This window comes from Chiloscyllium punctatum, chromosome 18 (assembly GCF_047496795.1).
Source record: "Chiloscyllium punctatum isolate Juve2018m chromosome 18, sChiPun1.3, whole genome shotgun sequence".
In the NCBI taxonomy this organism is placed as follows: domain Eukaryota; kingdom Metazoa; phylum Chordata; class Chondrichthyes; order Orectolobiformes; family Hemiscylliidae; genus Chiloscyllium; species Chiloscyllium punctatum.
This window is the reverse complement of record NC_092756.1, coordinates 78,361,567-78,384,785: the sequence shown is the minus strand read 5'-3', so window position 1 is coordinate 78,384,785 and position 23,219 is coordinate 78,361,567. Positions and strand designations below refer to the sequence as shown.

Below are 23,219 nucleotides of genomic sequence, written 5' to 3'. Positions count from 1 at the left end.
GTATACCCATTCAAATGCCTTACATGTTGCAATTGTACCAGCCTCCACCACATCCTCTGGTAGCTCATTCCGTACACGTACCACCCTCTGCGTGAAAAAGTTGCCCCTCAGGTCTCTTTTATATCTTTCCCCTCTCACCCTAAACCTATGCCCTCTAGTTCTGGACTCCCCAACCCCAGGGAAAAGACTTTGTCTATTTATCCTATCCATGTCCCTCATAATTTTGTAAACCTCTATAAGGTCACCCCTCAGCCTCCAACACTCCAGGTTAATTAAACAAATCTGGAATAAAGTACCCAGAGACATGCAATTCTCATTTTAAAGGGTCAGTAAAGGGTTGGGCTTGCTGACCAATGGTTTTCTCGGATTTTGTCCTAATGAAACTGTAACACAGGCTGCTTACATGCCAAATAACATAAGCAGCACACGATAGAGCAAAAAATGATCCAAAAGCCAACAAATCACATCTAAACGCTATAGTCCTGCCATATCTATTCATGAATGGTGATGGAGAAGTAAATAACTAACTGGAGGAGAAGGTTCTCCAAATATTCCCATCCTCAGTGATGAGGATCTGGACTAAACTGGACCAGCCATGGTGGTTGCAAAGCAGTTTAGAGGCTAGGAATTATATGGTGAGTCAGTTTACACCTCCTGACTCCCCAAAGCCTGTTCATCTTCAAGGCACAAATCAGGAGTTTAATGGCATACTCTCAGTTTCCTGAATGAATGAAACTCCAACAACTCACAAGAAACCCAACACCATTCAGAACATAGAAGATAGAAGCAGGAGGAGGCCTATGGGCCAGTTCCGCCATTCATCATGACCATGGCTGATCATCCAACTCAATAGCCTAAACCTGCTTTCTCCCCATAACCTTTGATCCCATTCGCCCCAAGTGCTATAACTGGCCGCCTCTTGAATACATTCAATGTTTTGGCATCGACTACTTCCTGAGGTAGTGAATTCCACAGGCTCACCAATCTTTGGGTAAAGAAATTATTTCTCACCTCAGTCCTAAATGGTCTACCCCAAATCCTGAGACAGTGAGCCCTGGTTCTGGACACACCCACCATCAGGAACGTCCTCTCTGCATTTACCCTATCTAGTCCTGTTAGAATTTTAAAAGTCCCCGATATTCCACCCCCCCCCCCCCCCCCCCCCCCCCACCCAAGTTTCATCTGAGCTGCAGTGAAAACAATCCTAACCTAGTCAATTTGTCTTCATATCTCAGTCCTGCGTGGCAGTCTGTTTGATTGGGGCCCTATTCATTCCTTTCATCATTTATGCATAATCATAGCAGTGTGTATCACCTACAAGGTGCACTGCAACAATCCACCAAGCTGCCTTCATTTACCTTTCAAATCTGCTACCTCTAGCACTTTATGTACATGGATAGCATATACATGAGAACACCAAAACTTATAAGTTTCCCTGTAGGTCATGCATCTTCCAGATTTTGAACTATATTTCTGTTCCTGTGAAGTTGCTGAGTCAATATACTGGAACTAGCTTGTCAACATCACTGCAGCCTGAGTGGTTCATCACCACCTTCTCAACAAAAGTTGGAGATGGCCAATAAATACTGGCTTTGCCAGTGACATCCACATCCTTTGAGAGAATTTAAGAAGTATACGTGAACCATGAACTAATTGGCATACGTTTAATAAATATCAGAGAGCTGAATGCCAATGAGAGAAGTAGGTTTTGATTCATGGTAATTGGCCTCATTACAGGGTTTTTAGGCCGGTATATTCTTTGCATAATTTTCACCTGAACTATGATGGGACCAGTATCCTGTAGACTGGGCTTTGAAAAGTGGTGAGAAGAGTTCAAGTGATGGGAGATTTAGAAAGTTAAAAACAAAGGATAAGGCAGTAGAATGGGGTTGAGATATGAGTACATGAAACCAGAGTGTGACTGGAAGGAACAAAGCATAAAAACAAAAGTATACCACCAAAAAAAAACTAATATAAGAGATGAGGATCCAGGTGAAGGGAGATTTAGAAGGACAAACAAAATTGGTGATAGTAAAATGCATTGATGTGATAAAGAAAGCAGAGTGATACAGGAAGGAATAGAGACTTTAATGATGATAATTAGAGAGTAATGTCCATACAAGGAATAGTTATAAAAATTAATTGAACTTGCTTTATCTGAAATAACAGAGCTTCCACAATAAGATAGGTTAATTAATTGCACAAATAAAGGTGAATAGTTTGGATCTAATCACCATTACAGAGACATGACCAAACCTGGGAAATAAATACTCCAGTGTACATGTTCCATAAAGAGACCACAAGACCATAAGAAATAGGAAAGAGTAGACCGTTCAAGCCCTCAAAAATGCTCTGCCATCCAATAGGATCATAGCTGTTCCAACACTCCTCATTTATATTCCTGCCCTTTCCCAATAACATTGATTCCCTGACTGATTGGGAATCAGTCGGTCTCAGTCTTAAATATGCACAACTCTGTGGCAAGGAGTTCCAAAGACTCAAACTCTCAGAAGAAATTTCTCCTTATCTTAAATTAGCGCCCCTTGGATCTGAGACTATACTGTCTTGTCCTGGATCCTCCCATGAAGGGAGACATTCTCTCAGTGTTTACCTATCAAACCCCTGTAAGAATCCTACATATCTCAATGAAAGAACCTCAATCTTCTAAATTTCAATGAGTAGAGTCCTAACTTGTACAACCTTTGCTCGTAAGACAATCCCCCCCCCATAACAGGGATCATCCTAGTGAACCTTCTTTCAACTGCATGTAATGACATTTTTTTTAAAAGAGGAGCAAAAGCTACACACTCGGTCTGATCAACACCCTATACAGTTTCAGAAAGAATTCCCTCCTCTTAAATTCTAACTCCCTTGAAGTAAGGTCCAACATTCCATTATCCTTCCTGATTACTTCCTGCATCTGTGTGCTAGCTTTCTATGTTTCATGCCCAAGTATCTTTGTGTTGTAGCTTTCTGCAGTTTTTTTCACCTTAAATAATACTTTGTTCTTTTGTTTTCTCTTCCAAAGTGAGCAACTTTACATTTTCCCACATTACACTGCATTTGCCTACTTTTTGCTCACTTAACTAACTTGTCATCACCTCTTTGTAAGCCTTTGTATTCTTCTAGCAACATACTTTCCCACCATTTTTGTGTCATCTACAAACTTGGCTGAAGTACAATTGCTTCCTTCCTCCAAGTCATTAACATATCATAAACGTTTGCAGTCCCAGCATTGATCCCTGAGGAATCTCACAGGTCACCCACCTAAAAAAGAACCAGAAATAACTCCACAGAAGCCAGTATCTTGTCACCAAGTCACCCTTTATTCATATACAGAGAGTCCTTGACTCTGTTCCAGCTTCCTCAGAGCCAGCTTTCAGAGTTGGGAAAAACCTCTGACACTCCTGTTTCTGTCTGTCAATCAGAGCTTCCTGATTAGACCAGATTAATCGCCCCGATCAGGTAATTCATATTCTATGAGGTCCACCTGGCTGACCTTGTTGCAATCATTGCAATCCCAACTGTGTTTCCTGTCCAGTAGCCAATTCTCTATCTATGCCAATAAACTACCTGCAACACTGTGAGTTCTTCTAAGGCAGAATGGAAAACGAAGAGTAGCCCCGATATTAGGAATGAAATGAGAACGTCTGTGAAGAAGGATCTTTGCTCCAAAAATCAGGAAATAAAATCCTTGTGATAGAGGTTGAGAATATCAAGGGGTAGAAAACATTCATGGGAGTGGTTAATAGGTTCCCTAATGCTATTTACCATTTGATAGAGCATTAAACAATAATTTATCGTAGTTTGTACCACAGCAGATGTAATCATTATGGGAACTAACTTCAGTTAGTTTTGACAAATCAAATTTCAAAGAAGGTTTTAAAAAGCTTCTGTGACAGTTTCCTGGAACGATATATTATGGAACCAACTAAGGGTAAAGTTACTTTAGATCTAAAATTGTGAAGAGGCCGAGTTAATTATTAATGTCATTGTAAGACGTCCACTGTGAAGTCATGATCGTAATACAATTGAGTTTCACATTAAGTTTGAAAATGATGTACTCTAATCACCATAATAATCTTCAACTTACACAGAAACAATTCATGGATATGAAGAGGGAGCTGACTCTAGTTGATTAGATAAATAGACCAAAGGATATGGCTGCAAATAAACAGTGGGAAACCATAAAAGAAACAATTCAAAATGCTCAATCAAAAACATTCCATTGACAAGCAAACTTGTGGGAAAGATCCATCCATTCTTTACTAAGGAATTTATAGATGCTATTAGATTAAATCTAGAGGTGTATAGTTTTGCAAAGAGTAATACTAAATTGAGACTATTTTAGAAATTAAAAAAATGATCTCCCTGCTGTGGGAAAAATGTTGTGAAACTTGAAAGGGTTCAGAAAGATTTACACAGATGTTGCCAGGGTTGGCGGGTTTGAGCTATAGGGAGAGGCTGAATGGGCTATGGCTATTTTCCCTGGAGTGTCAGAGGCTGAGAGGTGACCTTTTAGAAGTTTGTAAAATCATGAGGGGCATGGATAGGTTGAATTGTCAAAGTCTTTTTCCCAAGGTAGGGGAAACCAAAACATTGGTTTAAGGTGAGAGTGGAAAGATTTAAAAGGCACCTAACGGGCAACTTTTTCACACAGAGGGTGGTACCTTTATGGAATGAGCTGCCAGAGGAGGTGGTTGAGGCTAGTACAATTGCAAGGTTTAAAAGGCATCTGGATAGGAATATGAATAGGAAGCATTTAGAAGGATATCAGCCAAGTGCTTGGAAATGGGACTGTTATAATTTAAGATATCTGGTTGGCATGCATGAATTGGACCAAAGGGTCTGTTTCTGTGCTGTACATCTGTATGACTCTATGACCATCAAATGTTGAAGAAAATAACAATAATTAGAATGAAAGTAAAATGTCAGAAATAACAACAGAGTTTATGGATTTTTTTACAAATATATCAAAGAGAAACGGAGTAGCTAAAGTAAGTATTGATTTCTTGGAATCAGGGACAGAATAAATTATCATGGGGAATGAGGAAATGACAGAGATATTGAAAATTACTTTGTGTCTGCCTTCACAATAGAAGACACAAGCAGTATACCAGAATAAAGGGGTAACCTAGGGGCTAATAATTGTGAGTAAATCAAAGCAATTAATATCAGCACTGTAAAAGTACTGGAGAAACTTGAGAAACTAAAATATAACAAGTCCCCAGCCACATTCTATAGATCTTAACAATATGCTGTAGAGACAGTGAGTGGGCTGGCTTTGAATTTCCAAACTTCCTTAGATTCTCAAATAATTCCAGAAGATTTGAAGTTAGCAGATGTATTCAAGAAATACTAAATAGGGAACTATAAGCCAGTCAGCCTAATATGAGTCATCCGGAAACTACTGACATCTATTATTATAGAAGCTTGGATTGAGCATTGATCAATGGATACAAAGCAGACAGGAAGAATAAATGGGCCTTTCTCAAATTGGCACGGTGTGACTGGAGCAGTGCTGCATGGATCAATACAAGGATTTAGCTATTCACAATCTATATTACTGGCTGAGATGAAGGGAAAGAATGTAATGTGTTAATGTCATTTGGAAATACAAGCTGTAAGAAGGGCACAAAGAGCTTGAAAACAGAGATATTCAGATTATGTGAGTGAGCAACAGGATTGCAATTGGAGTATATTGTGGGGAAGTGAGATTATTGAATGGCTGTTAGAGTATAAAAGCAGATTCTGTCAAAAATATGAAAGCTTTCAGTTGTTGATGTTCAGAAGACATGGGGGTATATTCATACAAGGAATAAAGTTAGCATGAGGTTTGGCCACTTAAATTCTGTGCTACTTATTCTTGTTGCAAAGACCAGAGGGGTTTAGCCATCCTGACAAAGATTTCTCCTTTGATCATTAACATTTCACAATAAAAATGTTCTGATTGTGATCTAATTGCAGTCTTTTTTAGGGGGGAGATGTTACTCATGCTGAAATACTATTATATTTACTGCAGCAATAGCCGCTTGAGTTCATTGTAAAAGATTGCGTTGTTATTTCCTATAGGGCAAAATAAATTGAACTATTGTAATTACAATGATATAGATGTCATGTGATAGCCATATCCATTTCCAAATGTAACTGTTTTATGTAAATCAGATATTTCAGTAACAGTGAGTACACTGACATTGCTATCCTTTGGCTAGAATTAATGTTAGCATAATATGCACATATTATAGCACTTAGTTAACTAAGAGAGTTACTGAATTTAAAAATTAATGCTTGTTTATGTTCTTGAAGTGAATAACCTGGCAGGAAAATGCAAAGCCTTGAGCACAGAACTCCTCCAACCTGCCTTAAACATCTTTTACTGCAGTTTGAAGCAGACCTCAGGCTACAACAGAAACAGAGGTAATTAAGCAAAGCACATCTGGAGCATTATATACTTTTAATTACTGTTTTAGTTGCAGGGTTAACAATACAAAGTCCTCTTTCTGAGTTTTGGCCTCTTGTGTCACTTGACAAAGCAACTTATAAGCGATACTTGACATGTCATGTGTCCTTTATTGCTTTGGCTCACTGGGTTTGATGTTTTAGAATTTTTACAAATGTGAGAGTAAGGATTATTTATATGGTCTTTTAGTTGCACTTGGTTTCAGATTTGCCAATATCACTTCAAACGTTGTGAAGACTTTGAGACATATGAAAACATGAGAGATGATGCATTATTGTGTTTTGTGTCTATTAACTTTAAGATCAGCCATGATCTTTATGAATGGCGGAGCATCCTCAACAGGTCAAATGACCTACTCCTGCTTCTATTACTGTGAAACCTGAGATACAGAGAAAACCCACCAGTTGCTAGCTCAAAAACTAGAAACCCAAACTTGTAACAAACTATACTGAATATATATACATATCAATAACACAATTAATGTCACACTGTGACAAAGTATCAGCCATGCTGTATCTGTGCCATGAGCAAAAATGATTTTCTGGCTGTTGTGCCATTAAATTGCTAGTGAGGGGCAACATCAGATTGCCAATGCTTGTCTGAATGCACAGCAGACTTTGAAAAACAGGGCAAGTGCAAGGGATGCCTGTCTTTCGGCAGATATCCACTGAGTGGTGAGTTGTTCCAGGAATGGCACATGGTAAGATGGGTCAAAGTTGAACAAAAGGGATACCAAGGGGGCAGATAGGGGTAGTCAATGAGGTCGGTTTGGTAACATATGGAGTGAAATGTCACTATGCCTCACTGTGAAAAACCCTCCAAAAAAATTCAACACGGCTGGCACTGGCAACCTTTTTCAGAATCAATCATAATATCAATTGCATTTAAATATTTATTTTCAGTCATTATTTTAAAAGGTAAAGATATAAATACGCATTTATATATATATATGTATAATTATTGTTAATACAAGGATTTAGCTATTCACAATCTATATTACTGACTTAGATGAAGGAAAAGAATGTAATGTGTTAATTTCAGGTGGGCTTCAAATATACTCATTATTAATTATACAGTTGTATCTATGTTGCTGTCTAATTCCTCTCTGATGGAGTTGTTGGAGAAGATTTTAGAGCTGAGCTGGTCAGAGCAGTGTACTCTTGAACGTTTCCCTGATGACCTGGTTAGTTCTGTCTGGTTATTAATAGGCTCTTTAGTCCAAAGCCAGACCAACTGTAAGTCGGAGGTGAGTAGTATAGATTAATTAAAAATTCCTCAAAAATATAGAAGTCTTATTTTCGAATGTGTTGTGAGATTGATTACTTAAATGTATTTTAATTTTGTGTGTGTGTTTAAAAGAGTTTTTACATTTCCTACTGTTCAAATGTTTAATCATCCTTTATGTTAACAGTTAACCATGAAATTGTTGATCTAAACATTTAGAATGAAATAGGATAGAATCGAATCTTCTATGTAGATAGTTGATTTTAATAGTGTAGTTATAGTCTGCAGTTAGGAGCAAGATTCTAAAGCCTATGTTTCAACGATATTGCTATCTGTTTTAAATAGGTAATCTTGAAGATAAATAATGTCTTAAACATTTGATGTTTTTGTATATTTTTTGGTTTTTCCTTCAATGCCTACTTCCAGTTTTGCGTAGTTCACTCTCCTCATCTCTTTCTTCATGATTACTACCTTATGCTTTTTATCCCTTTCTTCCTCTTCTCAGTCAAGATTCTTCAATACCCTCAGACTTTCACACAGTTGACCTTTTACAACTCTGCTAGTAAGTAAGCATTCAGTTACAATATTGTAATGAATGTTTGAAGTACATCAAAAATGTTGAAAAAGATCTCCTGTTTGGACTGAGCAATGTAGCAAGCCAACTGGGGAAATTTGCGCTGGAGTGAGTAGTCTTTAATAAACATATAATTTGTTATAAATTACATTGGAAGACTTTTAACTCTCAACGCAATAAAGCTGGTCTGTGCGTATACCTGGGAGAAAGTGAGGACTGCAGATGCTGGAGATCAGAATCAAGATTGTGGTGCTGGAAAAGCACAGCAGATCAGGCAGAATCGAAGGAGCAGGAGAATCGAAGTTCTCGGGCATAAGCCCTTTATGTCAATACCTGCTTGTTTATGTATGCTTCTGCAAGGTGCACTTCCTGTGCCTTGTAATTATGTGAAAGTAGCCTGCTGGCTTTCATGCTTTGGAGTAAGAAATAGCTTTAGTTTGTATCTTCTGGGTCCTTGTACATACTGGAGCGACCTAGATCTGTGCAGAACCAACTTCAGTTATCAGAAAACATGCAATATTAATTTCACTATCAAAATGACTGAGGATCCACCATCTTCAGTTGTTGAAGCAGCTTGAGAGAAATTCCATTGCCTTCATTCCATCCCTGCAATTCCCATGTGACCATGCAGTCCAATGGTTGCCAACAGAGTGTCATCTCCTGGCAACATGGAGTTACACGGTTGTCTCATCTTGCCCATTCATTGCTCCACATCTAATGGATATATGTTTGCCTGTACATATCGCATCTGTTCAGTGCTATGTTCCACTCCATAAGGGCTATCATTCTCTCATTGGAGGAAGCCCATGTAACAGAGAAATTGGTATGGATAGATTCCTCCATTGTATGAGTGACTAATGTCTCCGGAAATTGACAGATGTTCACACAGTTCACACTGCTAATAAAACGTCTACTTGCTGATGACATTTGAGGCCCATTGCTTGCATGGATAGAAATTTGGTTGATGGGAGATTCAAATCGGTGACGACCTAAAAAGTCTGCCTTGCTGAGTTCTGCACCACAACTCAGGCAAAGTGGTGCTTTTACCCTCCCCTTATTAGCTGTTTTGGTAAAGATTGGTAGTTTTAAGTTCCTAGCACCTTTAAATATTCATTTTAGCAATTAGGGAAGATGACTAAAGGTAAAGGACCGCATAGATCGCAACAAGCAGGGTACTCCCCTACAGCAATGGACATACCCACGGCCGCAGCGTTGACCCCCTTTGATGCTCCTTTGGACTTACATGCTCAGCAGAGTCTGGCTTTGGAGTGTGTCAAACTCAGAGAAAACATCGAATCAGTGATGGAGGAAATCAAACCAGGCTGGAACCGACCTCGGACATGCTGCAAGAGCATGAGCAGGAGATGCAGTGTCTCGGGCAGCGTGTGGAGGAGTTCATGCAGCGGACCGCAGCATAGAAGACTGTGGCCGAATATTCAATGGGACAGATCCAGGCCCTGGAGAAGCAGGTACAGGCCTTAGTGGAGCAAGTCGACGACCTCAAAAATCAAGGTTGAAGGAAGAATATCCATGTTATTGGGCTGCTGGAGCGAGAAGGAGTCAGCTGTTTTGAGCAATGGCTGCCCTCAATTTCTTTAGTCATCCAGCATTCCCTATACCTACCAGCCTTTCCTTTCACCCTAACAGGAATATACTTTCTCTGGATTCTCATTATCTCAGTTCTGAAGGCTTCCCATTTCCAGCCGTCCCTTTACCTGCGAACATCTGCCCCCAGTCAGCTTTTGAAAGTTCTTGCCTAATACCGTCAAAATTGGCCTTTCTCTAATTTAGAACTTAAGCTTTCAGATCTGATCTATCCTTTTCCATCACTATTTTAAATCTAATAGAATTATGGTTGCTGGTCCCAAAGTGCTCCCCCACTGACTCCTGTCACCTGCCCTGCCTATTTCCCATGAGTAGGTCAAGCTTTGCACCTTCTCTAGTAGATACATCCACATACTGAATCAGAAAATTTTCTTGAACACACTTATCAAATTCCTCTCCCTTAACACTATTGCAGTCCCAGTCTGTGTTTGGAAAGTTAAAATCCCCTACCATAACCACCCTATTATTCTTACAGATAGCTGAGATCTCCTTACAAGTTTGTTTCTCAATTTCTCTCTGACTATTGAGGAGTCTATAATACAATCCCAATAAGGTGATCATCCCTTTCTTATTTCTCAGTTCCACCCAAATAACTTCCCTGAATGTATTTCCGGGAATATCCTCCCTCAGTACAGCTGTAATGCTATCCCTTATCAAAACACCACTCCCCCTCCTCTCTTGCCTCCCTTTCTATCCTTCCTGTAGCATTTGTATCCTGGAACATTAAGTTGCCAGTCCTGCCCATTCCTGAGTCATGTTTCTGTAATTGCTATGATATCCCAGTCTCATGTTCCTAACCATGCTCTGAGTTCATCTGCCTTTCCTGTTAGGCCCCTTGCATTGAAATAAATGCAGTTTAATTTATTAGTCCTACCTTGTCCCTGCCTGCCCTGACTGTTTGGCTCACTTCTGTTCTTAATTGTACAGTCTCATATTGATCTCTTTCTTCACTATCTTCCTGGGTCCCACCCCCACCCACCTTACTAGTTTAAATCCTTCCAAGCCGCTCTATCAAATTTCCCTGCCAGTATATTAGTCCCCTTCCAATTTAAGTGCAATCCGTCCTTCTTGTACAGGTCACTTCTACCCCAAAGGAGATTCCAATGATCCGAAAATGTGAATCCTTCTCCCATACACCAGCTCCTCAGCCACGCATTCATCTGCTCTATCCTCCTATTCCTGCCCTCACTGGCTTGTAATGCCGAGAGTAATCCAGATATTACTACACTCGAAGACCTCCTTTTTAAATTCCTGCCAAGCTCTCTGTAATCTTCCTTCAGACTCTCACAGAGATTATCCTAGATACTGGCTCTTCTTTGCATCTTTCGGGCTGCTGTATAGTTTAGATCTGCAAGTGGTGATTTACCAGGCAGAATGACTTATGATGCATGGGAAAGATTGCCGTTTTATTAGCTCATCAGAAATCAAGTTCACAAATGAGTTCAGCTGCAGGCATCACAGATAAGAGCTGCATACAGGAGAGCATTGAAAATGCAGATCAAGATTTCTGATGCATTATCAAGTCTGCCAGACTGCTTCTATCATTTTCAGTGTAACATGAATGAGGCCACTCTTAATATGTCAGAGGGTGTCCTCACCAATATAGGAATGGTGACCCCACCAATACAGGAATGGTGACCAAATAAGTGACAACACTTACGGACTCAGCTTGCTGTCTGCTAAAACACTCCAAAATAAAAACAGAAAGTGTTGAAGATTCTCAGCAGGTCTGGCAGCATCAAGAGTCATAGAGTCATTCAGCGTGGAAATAGCACCTATGGCCTGCATGTCTATGCTGATCAACAAACACTAAACTACACTACTCCCATTTTACTTTTCACTTCATACACTAATGATCTGGATGAAGGAACTGAAGGTATTCTGACTAAATTTGTAGATGATATAAAGATAGGTGGAGGGGCAGGTATTATTGAGGAAGTGAGGAGGCTACAGAAAGATTTAGGAGAAAGTGAGGACTGCAGATGCTGGAGATCAGAGCTGAAAAATGTGTTGCTGGAAAAGCGCAGCAGGTCAGGCAGCATCCAAGGAGCAGGAGAATCGACATTTCGGGCATAAGCCCTTCTTCAGGAATGAGGAAGATGTGCCAAGCAGGCTAAGATAAAAGATAGAAAGGTGGGACTTGGGGAAGGGGCGTTGGGAATGCGATAGGTGGAAGGAGGTTAAGGTGAGGGTGATAGGCCGGAGAGGGGGTGGGGGCGGAGAGGTCAGGAAGAAGATTGCAGGTCAAGAAGGCGGTGCTGAGTCCAAGGGTTGGGACTGAGATAAGGTGGGGGGAGGGGAAATGAGGAAGCATGAGAAATCTGCATTCATCCCTTGTGGTTGCAGAAAGATTTAGACAGGTTAAGAGAGTGGGCTAAGAAGTAGGAGATGAAATACAATGCAGGAAAGTGTGAGGACAAGCACTTTGCTTGGAAGAATAGAGGCATGGACTATTTTCTAAATGGGGAGAAATGTCAATGATCTGGAGTACAAAGGGACTTAGAAGTCCTAGTCCAGGATTCTCTTAACATAAACTTGTTGGTTGAGTTGGTATTTAGGAAGGCACATGCAATGTTATCATTCATCTCAAGAGGGTTTGAATATAAAAGTAGGGATGTACTTCTGAGGCTTTATAATAAAGTGTGGTTAGACCACACTTAGAGTATTGTAAGCAATTTTGGCCCCCATACCTCAGGAAGAATGTATTGGCCCTGGAATGGGTCCAGAGGAGGTTCGCAAGAATGATCCCAGGAGTGAAAGACTTAATACACCTATATGAGGAACATTTGAGGACTCTTGGACTATACTCAATGAGGTTAAAAGAATGAGGGGGGATCTGATTGAAACCTACAGAATAATGAATGGCCTGGGCAGAATGAACGTAGGGCAGGAGAGACGAGGACCCCTGAGGACACAACCATAAAATAAACAGAAGACCCTTTAGAACAGAGATAATAAGAAACCTCTTTAGTCAGAGAGTGATGAATCTGTGGAATTCATTGCCACAGAGAGCTGTGGAGGCCAGCTCATCGAGTAAATTTAAAACAGAGATAGATATGTTCTTGGTTGCCAAGGGGAGAAAGTGGGAAAATGGGGTTGAGTAACCTATCAGCCATGATGGAATTCGGACGAGACTCGATGGGCCAAATGGCCTAATTTATGGTCTTATGGTCTTATTTACCTGCACTTGATCCAAAGCCTACTATGTCCTGGCATTTTAAATGTTTATCCAGATGCTCCTTAAAAGTTGCATGAGTGCCATCTCTCCACTACCTCTTCGATAGCACATTCTATACTTCTACTAACGTCTGAGTGAACAAATTTATACTCTGCTTTCCTCTAAACCACTTACTTCTCACCTTAAACATGTGCCTTCTAATCTTAGACACATCGGCCATGTGGAAACGATTACCATAATCTATCCTATCCATGCTTCTCAAATTTTGTGTATGCCTCAGTCAAAAACCCCCTCAGCCTCCTCTGCTCCAAGGAAAACAAACCCAGCTTATCCAGTCACATCTGTGCAGAGAGAAACATAATTACCATTTTAAGACCAGTTTGACTCTTCATCATAATGCATGGAAGTTAGTGTTTGGTTATTTAATTTTTTCGTCTGGTTGAAGTGGCTGTATTTGCTTAAAACTGAGGATTCTTAACACTCGATTTTCTGCTGTTGCTCAGGTACTCTATGCATACTTCTATTCTAAGTGGAAGACCATCACTGGCCACATTGAGTAGCTATCATGAGCTACTTCATCATTGATTTTTTTCCACCACCACAGGGTCAGAAGTGGGGATGTTTGTTCATTTTTGCACAATGTCCAGCACCATCCATAACTCTACAGCTACTAAATCTGTCCATATCCATATACAGAAGGTCTAGACAATGTTCAGGTTTGGGTTGAAGAGTGGATTTAACGTTAATACCACACCAATGCCAGCTAAAGATCTAACCATCTTCCCTTAACATTCGGTGTCATTACCATTGGCCAATATCCCACTATCAATATCCTTTGGTGGGGGTTACCTTTGGCTAGAAACTTAATTGGACCCCTCATATATATACTCTGGTTACAAAAGCAAGTCAGAAGCTGGGCACTCTGCTGTGAGATAACTCCTGTCCTCCTCAAGCCTGTCCACCATCAGCAACACACATCTCAGGAGTGGAATGGAATACTCAGTACTGCTCTGTTGAATGTAGCTCCAACATCAAGAAGCCTGACAACTTCGCAGAAGAAAGCAATGTGGTCAATTGACACCATTTTCACCAACTTGCATGGTCATCCCGCAAACACTGACTCACAACGGAAGCAGTATGTATCATATACAAGGTACAGTACAACAACTCACTAAACCTCCTTCGACATTACCTTCCAAAGCAGCAACTTCTAATACCTAGAAAGATGAGAGCAGCTGAAACATGAAAACACCACCTGCAAGTCCCCTCCAAGCCAAAAACAATCCTGATTTGGAACTATTTTGTTGCTCCTTCCATTATGTCACCAGATGGAGTGCAGCAGTTTTAAGGCAAGAGCTCACTACACTCTTCTTGAGTGAGATAAGGGAGGGCAATAAATCAAGCAGCAATATCCATGTCCCATGAAAAACTGAAAAAAAAAGATACAATCCAGAACTGGTTAATGATAGAAGGAGTATTCAGGACCTAATTCAACACATTGACTGTTAGCTTGTTAGTCCTTCCAACACCAGCACATTATTTCCCAAAAGGGAAAATTGTGTGTGAAGATATAAACAGACAAACTTACTTGAAGTGGCGATATAAACCACACCACTTTGTGTTAGGTTCACGCTGGGTATGATGTGTTTGATTTCCCTCACTCTCACTCAATCTATCCCACAGCAATTCCCCCACCCCAGAACACTGCCAACCTGGGCCTCTAATTCTTCAGATAGTATGCAAAATATGTCGCTATGTGCTTCTCCTCTGCCATCCCATCAGCACCTCGTCATCAATTCTTTCATCTCTTTGTTTTCATTGGAGAGATTCTCATTAGTAGTAATAATGTCTGAAGCTCATTATCCAATTGTTCTCTGCACCTCCTTAAAACTGCACTCCCACATTTCTATACCATAAAAATTGTATTGTTTAAGGAATTGAGAAAGTTATCTTGATGAATACTTACTGTTCCTTAACCTCCTGCACTCCAGCCCAGAGCACCTGAATGTGCAAGAAGAATTCTTGCTCCCTAATTTTATACTTATCTTCAAAATATTGGGTGTCCACAATTTTCGCCTTTAATAAGACAAAACTGTAGCAGGAATGTCCACAAGGAGATACGTAAAGTGAATCCTCACTTCATTTGAATGCTGAAGTCATGGGAGTATGCACCTGACATCCACTGCAGTAATATTACGCCCTGTACTTTCAAGTAAGTTAGAAATTTGAAAGTAAGTCCAGAGACACATATAAAGTTTGAAGTATTTTGAGAAACTTACCTTAGTTGTTGGTTTGGTATTATTAACATTTTTCAGAAGAAAAAATGTAGATTTTTTTTATGATCTATGAAAATTGTAATTACTTTGTTGTACATAAATTGTACAGGTTCACAGAACTATCAGTTTGAAATTGAACAAAGTCTTCCACTTCATCAGCTTCAAAAAGGACAGTTTAACACTACAAGGTGGGCCCTTTCTGTTTGTTTTCCGTAAATGATTTATAATTGTCAACTTGATGGAACATGATCCTGCATGTTTCATCACATAATCTCCTGCTTTCAAGATGCCCGCTTCAGAGCTCTCCTAATCAATGTCCAACATGTCAGTAATTTCATAGCTCACTGGAGTGCTATTAAAATCTTTGTTACCTGATTTGAATGATTCTTGACTGTCAGCAAAGTGCAGTTTTGCCACTTGAAATATTTTTCTAAGTAATTGATAAAAGCTTTCAAAAATTTACAGTGTGAGAAATTGGATGCATATTCTTGGAACAATACTCCTTGCATCCTGATATCGACTTCCACTTCTAGACCTTCCCACTGCCTCTGAGCATCTGCCTGAAAGGTCTGTTCCCAGCACGAACATTATTGCAAAGCATGCCCTCATCATCCCCCTAGCCCCATGGATATAGGCCATCCCTCTTTATTTTAACCTCTTTCACCAAGACCTCCATGTAATGTGTGAAAACATTTGGTAGGTGTTCAAAGTATCAGAGCACAGATTCAGTTTTCACATTACCACACTTTTTCTAGCTACCAAACACTTTCCCTTTAACAGGTGCACTGAAAAGCACTAGCTACCATGTAGAAGGAGCTTGACACCATCCAGGATACTCCAGCCTGCAGTACACATTGACAAAACATCCCCTCCACCACCAGCACTCAGTAGCAGTGTGTACCATCTCCAGAAATTCACTTAGGGTACTTAGGCAGCAACTTCCAAACGCACAGGATCATTTCGAAGAACACGACAGAAGGTACATGAGAATAACACCACCTGCACGCTCTCCTCCAAGCCACTCACTAATCTAACTTGGAAGAACATTACAGTTCCTGCAGTGTCACTGGGTCAAAGTCCTGGAACAATCTCACCACCACCTCAAGGGGAGCGAGAGATGGGTAATAAAAGCTGGCTCAGCTGGTGAGGCCTACATCCCATGAATGAATATATATTTGTAAAAACTCTTACTTTATTAAAGGCATTGATTATAACAGCAAAGAAGTTATGCTAATCCTTTGTCTGATTAGGCTACAGTTGAAGTTTTGTTGCCAGTTCTGGGTCTCACAAGAGAGGATGCAGAGGAGATTTTGCTAGGATAGGATTTTGCTAGGTATTTCAGTTGGAAGGAACTAGAGGAGCTGGGATCATTCTCTTTAGAGCAGAGGTACTTAAAAGAAGATTTGATAGAGGTGCTTAAAATTTTGAAGGGCTTTTGCTAGCAGGAGAAATCTCCCTGTGGCTGAGACAAGCCGAAAACATAGATTTTAAGGGAATTGGGAAAATAACTGGAGATGGCATGAGTGAAAGAGATGCGCATAAAATTATAAAGATCCAGTTGCATTGCCTGAAACTATGTTAGAGGCAGTTTCAATTATGACATTAAAAAAAGCAATTTCATATATTTGAAAAAAAAATTGCCAGGCTATGAGTGAAAACGTAGGAGAGTGGGACTAATTGGATAGATCTTTCAAAGAGACCATGCAGATCCAATAAACTAAATGTACTTGATGCTGTGCCTTTTTATGACTCCGATACTGGCACCACCAATTTGATAAAAGGTCATAGATTTTTGTTCTGAGATTGAAAATGATGGTAATTTACTAAAGATATTTTCTGGTGCGTTTTGCTCTATTCCCTAGGATGTATTCTTCACTTTTTGAAGATTGTCTTGAGAAACAAGTTTACATCGCCACTTCTTACCATTACCAACCCTAACACCAGGAATCATCCATTACAGGATCAAGATGCCTCGCTGTATCCACTGTCGTATAAACAGGTCTTATTACTCTTCATCCATCTGCAGAACTTTCTGGTTCAGGTGAAGATATTGCCACATAAAATTAAAGGAAATGCTGAGATCTTTTTGTTAGTTATATTTGTCTGCAATAATCAGTGTAAATGGAATTAGGTGTGGACAAAGAACGCTTCTTGTTTGCCTGACCTGGTACAATAACCAGCAGATTTCATCTGAAAATGCATATGTTTTTGTCCACATGCTGGTTCATTAGTGGGCTGCATAGTGCACCTGCTACTTTTGTCAAATAGAGGGTAGCTTTAAGGTGCTGTCCAGAAAAAAGCTTAACATTTTTTTGATTGGATTTTTGTTAGAAGAATGCAGGAATATGTTTACTGGCCCTGGGAAAATAGAACAGTCTGTTTTTTAGTCACTTTGGTAGGGCTTTTTTCCCTCCACTGAATGCTGACTTCTGGCTTGGCTTAGTCTTGCAGCTTTGTAGCTCATCCAGAATAAGTTGATGAAGCCTGAATTTCAGAAAAGTTCAGACATCCTGAAAATGGCTTCAGATAATGGGGGAGTGGAGGGGCATTGTGGTGAAGTAGTTCTGTCAAATTAGGGTGGGAAAGTAAGTAAACATTACTTAAATCATCCCCGTATCTTCGAGATAAACAGTTGAGATTTAGTCATTATTTACAGTAACAGATGTTAGTTTGATAGTTTTGTAAATTATTGTAATTTTTAATTGCAGGGAGATGACTTCCTTGTTTATGCTGCCACTGGTTGTCTTGAAGCGATGGTGGAGTACTTGCACATTAAGGACCAAGTCACACGTAATGTTAAACCCTCACACTGAATGCTGAAAATGTAAAATAAAAGCAGAAGGTATTGTAAGTACACATCAGGTGTGTAAACATCCCAGAAAGTAGATGGTTCGTACTTTCTGACAAAGGATTTGCATCTAAATTAATTTGCATTTTCCTTTTAGATGTTGACACACGCAGTGTGTATTTCTAAGATTTTCTGAAGTAAAACCTGGTTGTCTTCATGCCTCTTTGTGAGATGAAAATCAGAGACAAATGTACCAATTTTGTACTTCACTCAAAGGATGGAATCTGACAATCCAGTTGATGCAGAGTGATATCAACCCCATGGGTTCAATTCTTGTACTAGCTGAGGTCACTATGAAGGTCCCACTTCTTAACCTCATCACTCGCCTGTGGAGTGGTGACTCTCTGGTTAACGTATCACCTGTCGTCTCTGTCTAATGACAGAGCAGCTCTATGGACCCCTGGCACAATGGTAACAACTTCTTTTAACTTTATTGTGAAGCAATTTCTCAGCCGTTCTCTATAATCACCTAAAACTAAAATTAGAATTTTTTGAGTTAAAAGCAGAAAATGCTGGAGAAACTCAGCAGATCTGGCAACATCTTTGAAGAGAGAAGCAAAGTTGATGTTTCAAGTCTAAAATGACTCTCTTCAGAACACTGCTGCACCTGTTTTTAGACTCTTGTACGCAACTGAGCTCTCTCTGTCATGGATATGGCAAGCATCTACTACCAATATAGGAATTTTTAATAAATTAGAACCAAGTGTAGAACCAAGAGGCCAGGAGTGCCTGAATTTCACTGGCAACTTGGAATTAGGTCTCTTTCCTATTGTATTTCCCTCAAGACTTAACATAAGGGGAGCTATCAGCATGTTTGAAATTAAATTACCTTTGAATAACCTACTGTTTCTCTAGTTGAGCTTCATGATGCTTTTTTGGTCGCTTTGTGTTAGATCGAGATGGAAAAGTAAATTCCATAGTTAGTATGTGATGTTCTGGTGAGGGATGGTGTTCAACTTCAAACATGTGTAGTTTAGATGATGGCATTTATCCACTGTGTGCAATTGAATAGACATGGAAAAACTGGTGATCAAGAGCTTAGTGAGATTGAAGCCAATTTAGCAATAGGTCTGCCTCATGGACAAGATGAGCTTGTAAAGAGGGAGGTTGAAATGGGAGAGAAATAAGAGTGAAGTGTTGTTTGAAGCCTAGAGCCATGGGGAGTCTCAATATTTGGTTTTGAACCACAGATGGAAAAGGACAGTAATATTCGGTAATGAATGTACAGTTCCATTTTGAGATATACAAGACGATTCAGCCCAGTATGTGTTTTATTTGAACGTTTTATTGGTTTTCCCTCTTGATGAGCAGAGGAAAATGCAGAATTTTTTAATGCAAAAATACACTGCATTCAATAAAAGTTATCTTTACATATTGATTGGGTCTCAATCCATTCTGTACAATCTTTGCAGAGAGAAAAAGGAAATGACATACTGAAATTTGACATCCCACAGAGCTACCAAATAGTTGTGAAAACAAAGGTATTTTTTAACTCATGGAGGAGAAATGCAACTTCTTTTTATTGGAAAAATATACTTTATTCATAAGAAAAACTTATGTCCACATGCAGGTACTAAAGCAGAAATGTACAGTCTTTGCATGTAATGGAAAAAACAAACATTAGAAATTGACATTTCCTGCAGTTGCAGAAACCAAAGGCATTTCCTACTCGTGCAGGACACTATTTACGTACATTTTGAAGCAAAGAGAGGGTCTGATAACTAAACTGACAAGAAGAGAATTTTTTTTATTATTGCAGAGATACACTTTATTCATGAAAGAAATTATTTTTATGTATGTAGGTACTAAAGTGATTCGGTACGTTCTTTGCATATAAACTTTGGAAAATGGCATTCCAAGCAGTTGCAGAAACCAAAGGCATTTACTACTCATTCAATACTATCAATATACATTTTGAGGCAAAGAGAGGGTCTGATAACTGAATCAGTCCTCATTGGACTTTGGCAGATAGACCTTAGACAGCAGTCTTTCCCAACTGCACCTTGGTGGCAGCTGCCCCAAGCTTTAGTGTATCCCTCAGAACTTAGTCCTGGATCTTCAAATATGCCGGACTGCAGCATTAAATCGAGGTCAGCTCTTTAGACTGGAAGACCAACATGTTTTGTGCAGACCAAAGGTCATTTTGGTTGATGGTCCTCCAGGTGCAGTTGATGTTTGCCTCAGTGTGCATTCCCCAGGGAATAGTCTACAGCACAGAGTACTGTGTCATCAAGCTGCTCAGAATGAACCTCAGCAAAAACTACAGATCTCTCTCCAGACTTTCTTTGCAAAGGCATGTTCCAGAAAGAGATGTGTGACAATCCCTTCACCAGTACATCTGCTTCGAGAGCAGTGTGTGATGGCACACAGCGAATAGGCATATCTGAATGATCTAACAGCCAGTGCCCTTCTGACCAGTAGCCAAGCTCCACCTTCTCCTTTCCCTGCAAGGTCTCGAGGATGCTACATGCTGACCACTTCCTGATGAACTTGTGGTCAAAGGTGCTTTGCAAGTTTTTCCTGAAGGACAAGTAATACGGAATACTTGGAGCATTCCACAGCATGTTGGCCAGATCCATTCTTTACAACAAAGGGGACAGTTAGAACCACAGTACATAGTGAACTTGGTGTTTGCTTAGTGAGGGTCTACACACAGTTTGATGCAGCTACACACAAAGACGGATAATAAGATAAGGGCAGAATTTGGTGCATTCTTCCCTTCCTTATCCACAAGTGGTCTCATTCCTCATTGCGAGATAGTGACAGAATGTAACTATCAGTTTTTAACTTCTGTTGTTGAGTTTAATGAGTATACCAGGCAGTCAGAGTGAGGAAGACTTCACGGGTATGAGGTTGAGACAGGGTAAATAACTGGAAATTTGGGTCAAGTTGGGAATTCAGGGCAGAGGGGGAAAGTAAAATTTCCTCCAAAAAATAAAGTCTTCAGAGTGAGAGGTGAGTAGAAGACGAAATAAGATGTAAATCAAGAGACCTACTTGGACAATGACAAATTGACATCATGGAAAGTAGTTGATTGATGAATAGGTTCAGTCAGTTTTCCCAATCTTTATATTGAAAGTTAGGCATTTAGTTTGTGTTTAAGTGTCTGGACTTCTTTTTCCCTCTTTTTCTGAGAAGGACCTAGTGGAGTGTACATTGTGTGATTATGGTACATCCATGACTTCACACATCTGTTCCAGAAAAACATTTCTGCAGCAAGTGTCATAACCTGCACAAGCTTGAATTCTATGTTTCAGAACTTGAATAGTAGCTGGAGTCACTGTTGTGTATCTGCAAGACAAAGGGAACTGTGGATAGCAAGTAGAAGGAGGTGATCACTCAGCATGTTAGAAGCACACAGGCAGTCAGACTACCAGACAGGTAGCGCAGGAGTCCCCTGAGTCTATTGTATTTGCTAATCAATATTCCATTTTTGAAAATGATGAGATGTTTCCTCTGGGAAGTGCAGCCAGATCCAAGCCCATGGTACAATGTGTAACTCAACTGTACAGGGGAGGAGGAAGAAGAATGGGAAGAGCAATAGTTATATGAGATTCCACAGTCAGGTCAATAATCATGACTCCAGGATGATGTGTTGTCTCCCTGGTGCCAGAATCAAGATTGTTATGGAGTAGTCGCAGGCCATCCTTCTTGGGGAAGGGAATCAGCCAGAAGTTGTGATTCACACTGGAACCAACAACAAAGGCAAGAAGAGGGATGAGTTATTGAAGACCAATTTCGGTGAGTTAGGAAGAAAGTTAAAAAGCAGGACCTCAAGAGCAGCAATCTCAGGATTTCTTTCAGTGCAAGGTGGTAGTGAACATAAGAAAGGAGGACCTGTTGATTAAATACATAGCCAGAGAGCTGGTGTAGGAGGGTGGGCATCAGATTATTGGGGCAGATGGGATCTGTACAAGCTGGACCAGCTACATCTTAAACAACCGGGGCTGATAGCATCCAAGGAGATTTGCTCTTGCTGTTGGGGTGGATTTAAATTAACTTGTCAGGAGACTGGAAACCTGAGGGATAAACCAAATTGTAATGAAGTTAGATTGGTAACAGGAAGTCAAAAAGATAGTCGGGAGACTAAAAGACAGGCAAAACAAAGTTGCACAATGAGTACACTTCATGCAGCATTTGCAACAACAGAGGCAATCTAAAGGTACAAATAAAGCTACTTTGATATGATCTAAGTGCCTTAGCAAAAACGTGGCTACATAGTAACCAAGATTGGGAACTGAATATTAAAGGATATTCAATGTTTAGGAAGGACAGACAAGAAGGAACATGAAATGGAATTGCACTGATAATGAGAGATGGGATCAGTAGGAAGATGTAAAATAGCTTCAGTAGGATTTGGATAGACTTAGTGAATGAGCTAGAATGTGGCAAATGGAATGTAATGTGAAAGTTATTTGCTTTGGTAGGAGAAACAGATATGCAGAGTATTTCTAAAATGGAAAGAGGTTGGCAAGTGTGGACGTAGAATAAGATCTAGGTGTCCTTGGCAATAAGTCACTGAAGCCTAAAATGCAAGGTGCAGTTAGGGAGGTTAATGGCATATAAGCCTTTATCTTATAGGAGCTTGGTTAGACTGTGGCTAAAGTACTGTGTGCAATTTCAGTCTCCTTATCTCAGGAAAGATATTACTGCCATAGAGACACCGCAACAAAGTTCACCAGACTTGTTCCTGGGAATGGTGGGACAGTCCTATGAAAAGCGATCGAAAAAACTGAGCCTTAATTCACTTAAGTTTCAAAGAGTGAGAGGTGATAGATAGGGTAGGTGCAGGTAAGATATATCCTTTGGTTTGGGAGGCTAGAACTTGAGGGCATAAGTTTAGAATAAGGCAGATTCCACTTTGATATCAGATGAGAAATGTTTTTACTCAGAAGGTTGTGAACCTTTGGAATTCTCTATCACAGAGGGCTTTGGAATCTTAGTCTTTGAGTATGTTTAAAGTAGAAATGGATAGATTTCTGATTACCAGTGCCATTACAAAGTAATGGGTTGGTAAAAGACATTAAAGTGTTCAATCAGCCACAATCATATTG

At 39.9% G+C, this 23,219-nt stretch overlaps 1 protein-coding gene across 1 annotated transcript in view; it reads left to right on the top strand.

The window, feature by feature from the left end:
* Positions 1 to 23,219, top strand: part of LOC140489029 (meiosis inhibitor protein 1-like) — a 54,391-nt gene that overhangs the window by 13,680 nt on the left and 17,492 nt on the right. The window contains exons 4-8 of the mRNA XM_072588268.1: positions 6,307 to 6,417; positions 7,537 to 7,706; positions 15,427 to 15,505; positions 17,180 to 17,358; positions 18,026 to 18,107. Coding sequence (XP_072444369.1) covers positions 6,307 to 6,417; positions 7,537 to 7,706; positions 15,427 to 15,505; positions 17,180 to 17,358; positions 18,026 to 18,107 — 621 coding nt within the window. The remainder of the gene's footprint in view (positions 1 to 6,306; positions 6,418 to 7,536; positions 7,707 to 15,426; positions 15,506 to 17,179; positions 17,359 to 18,025; positions 18,108 to 23,219) is intronic.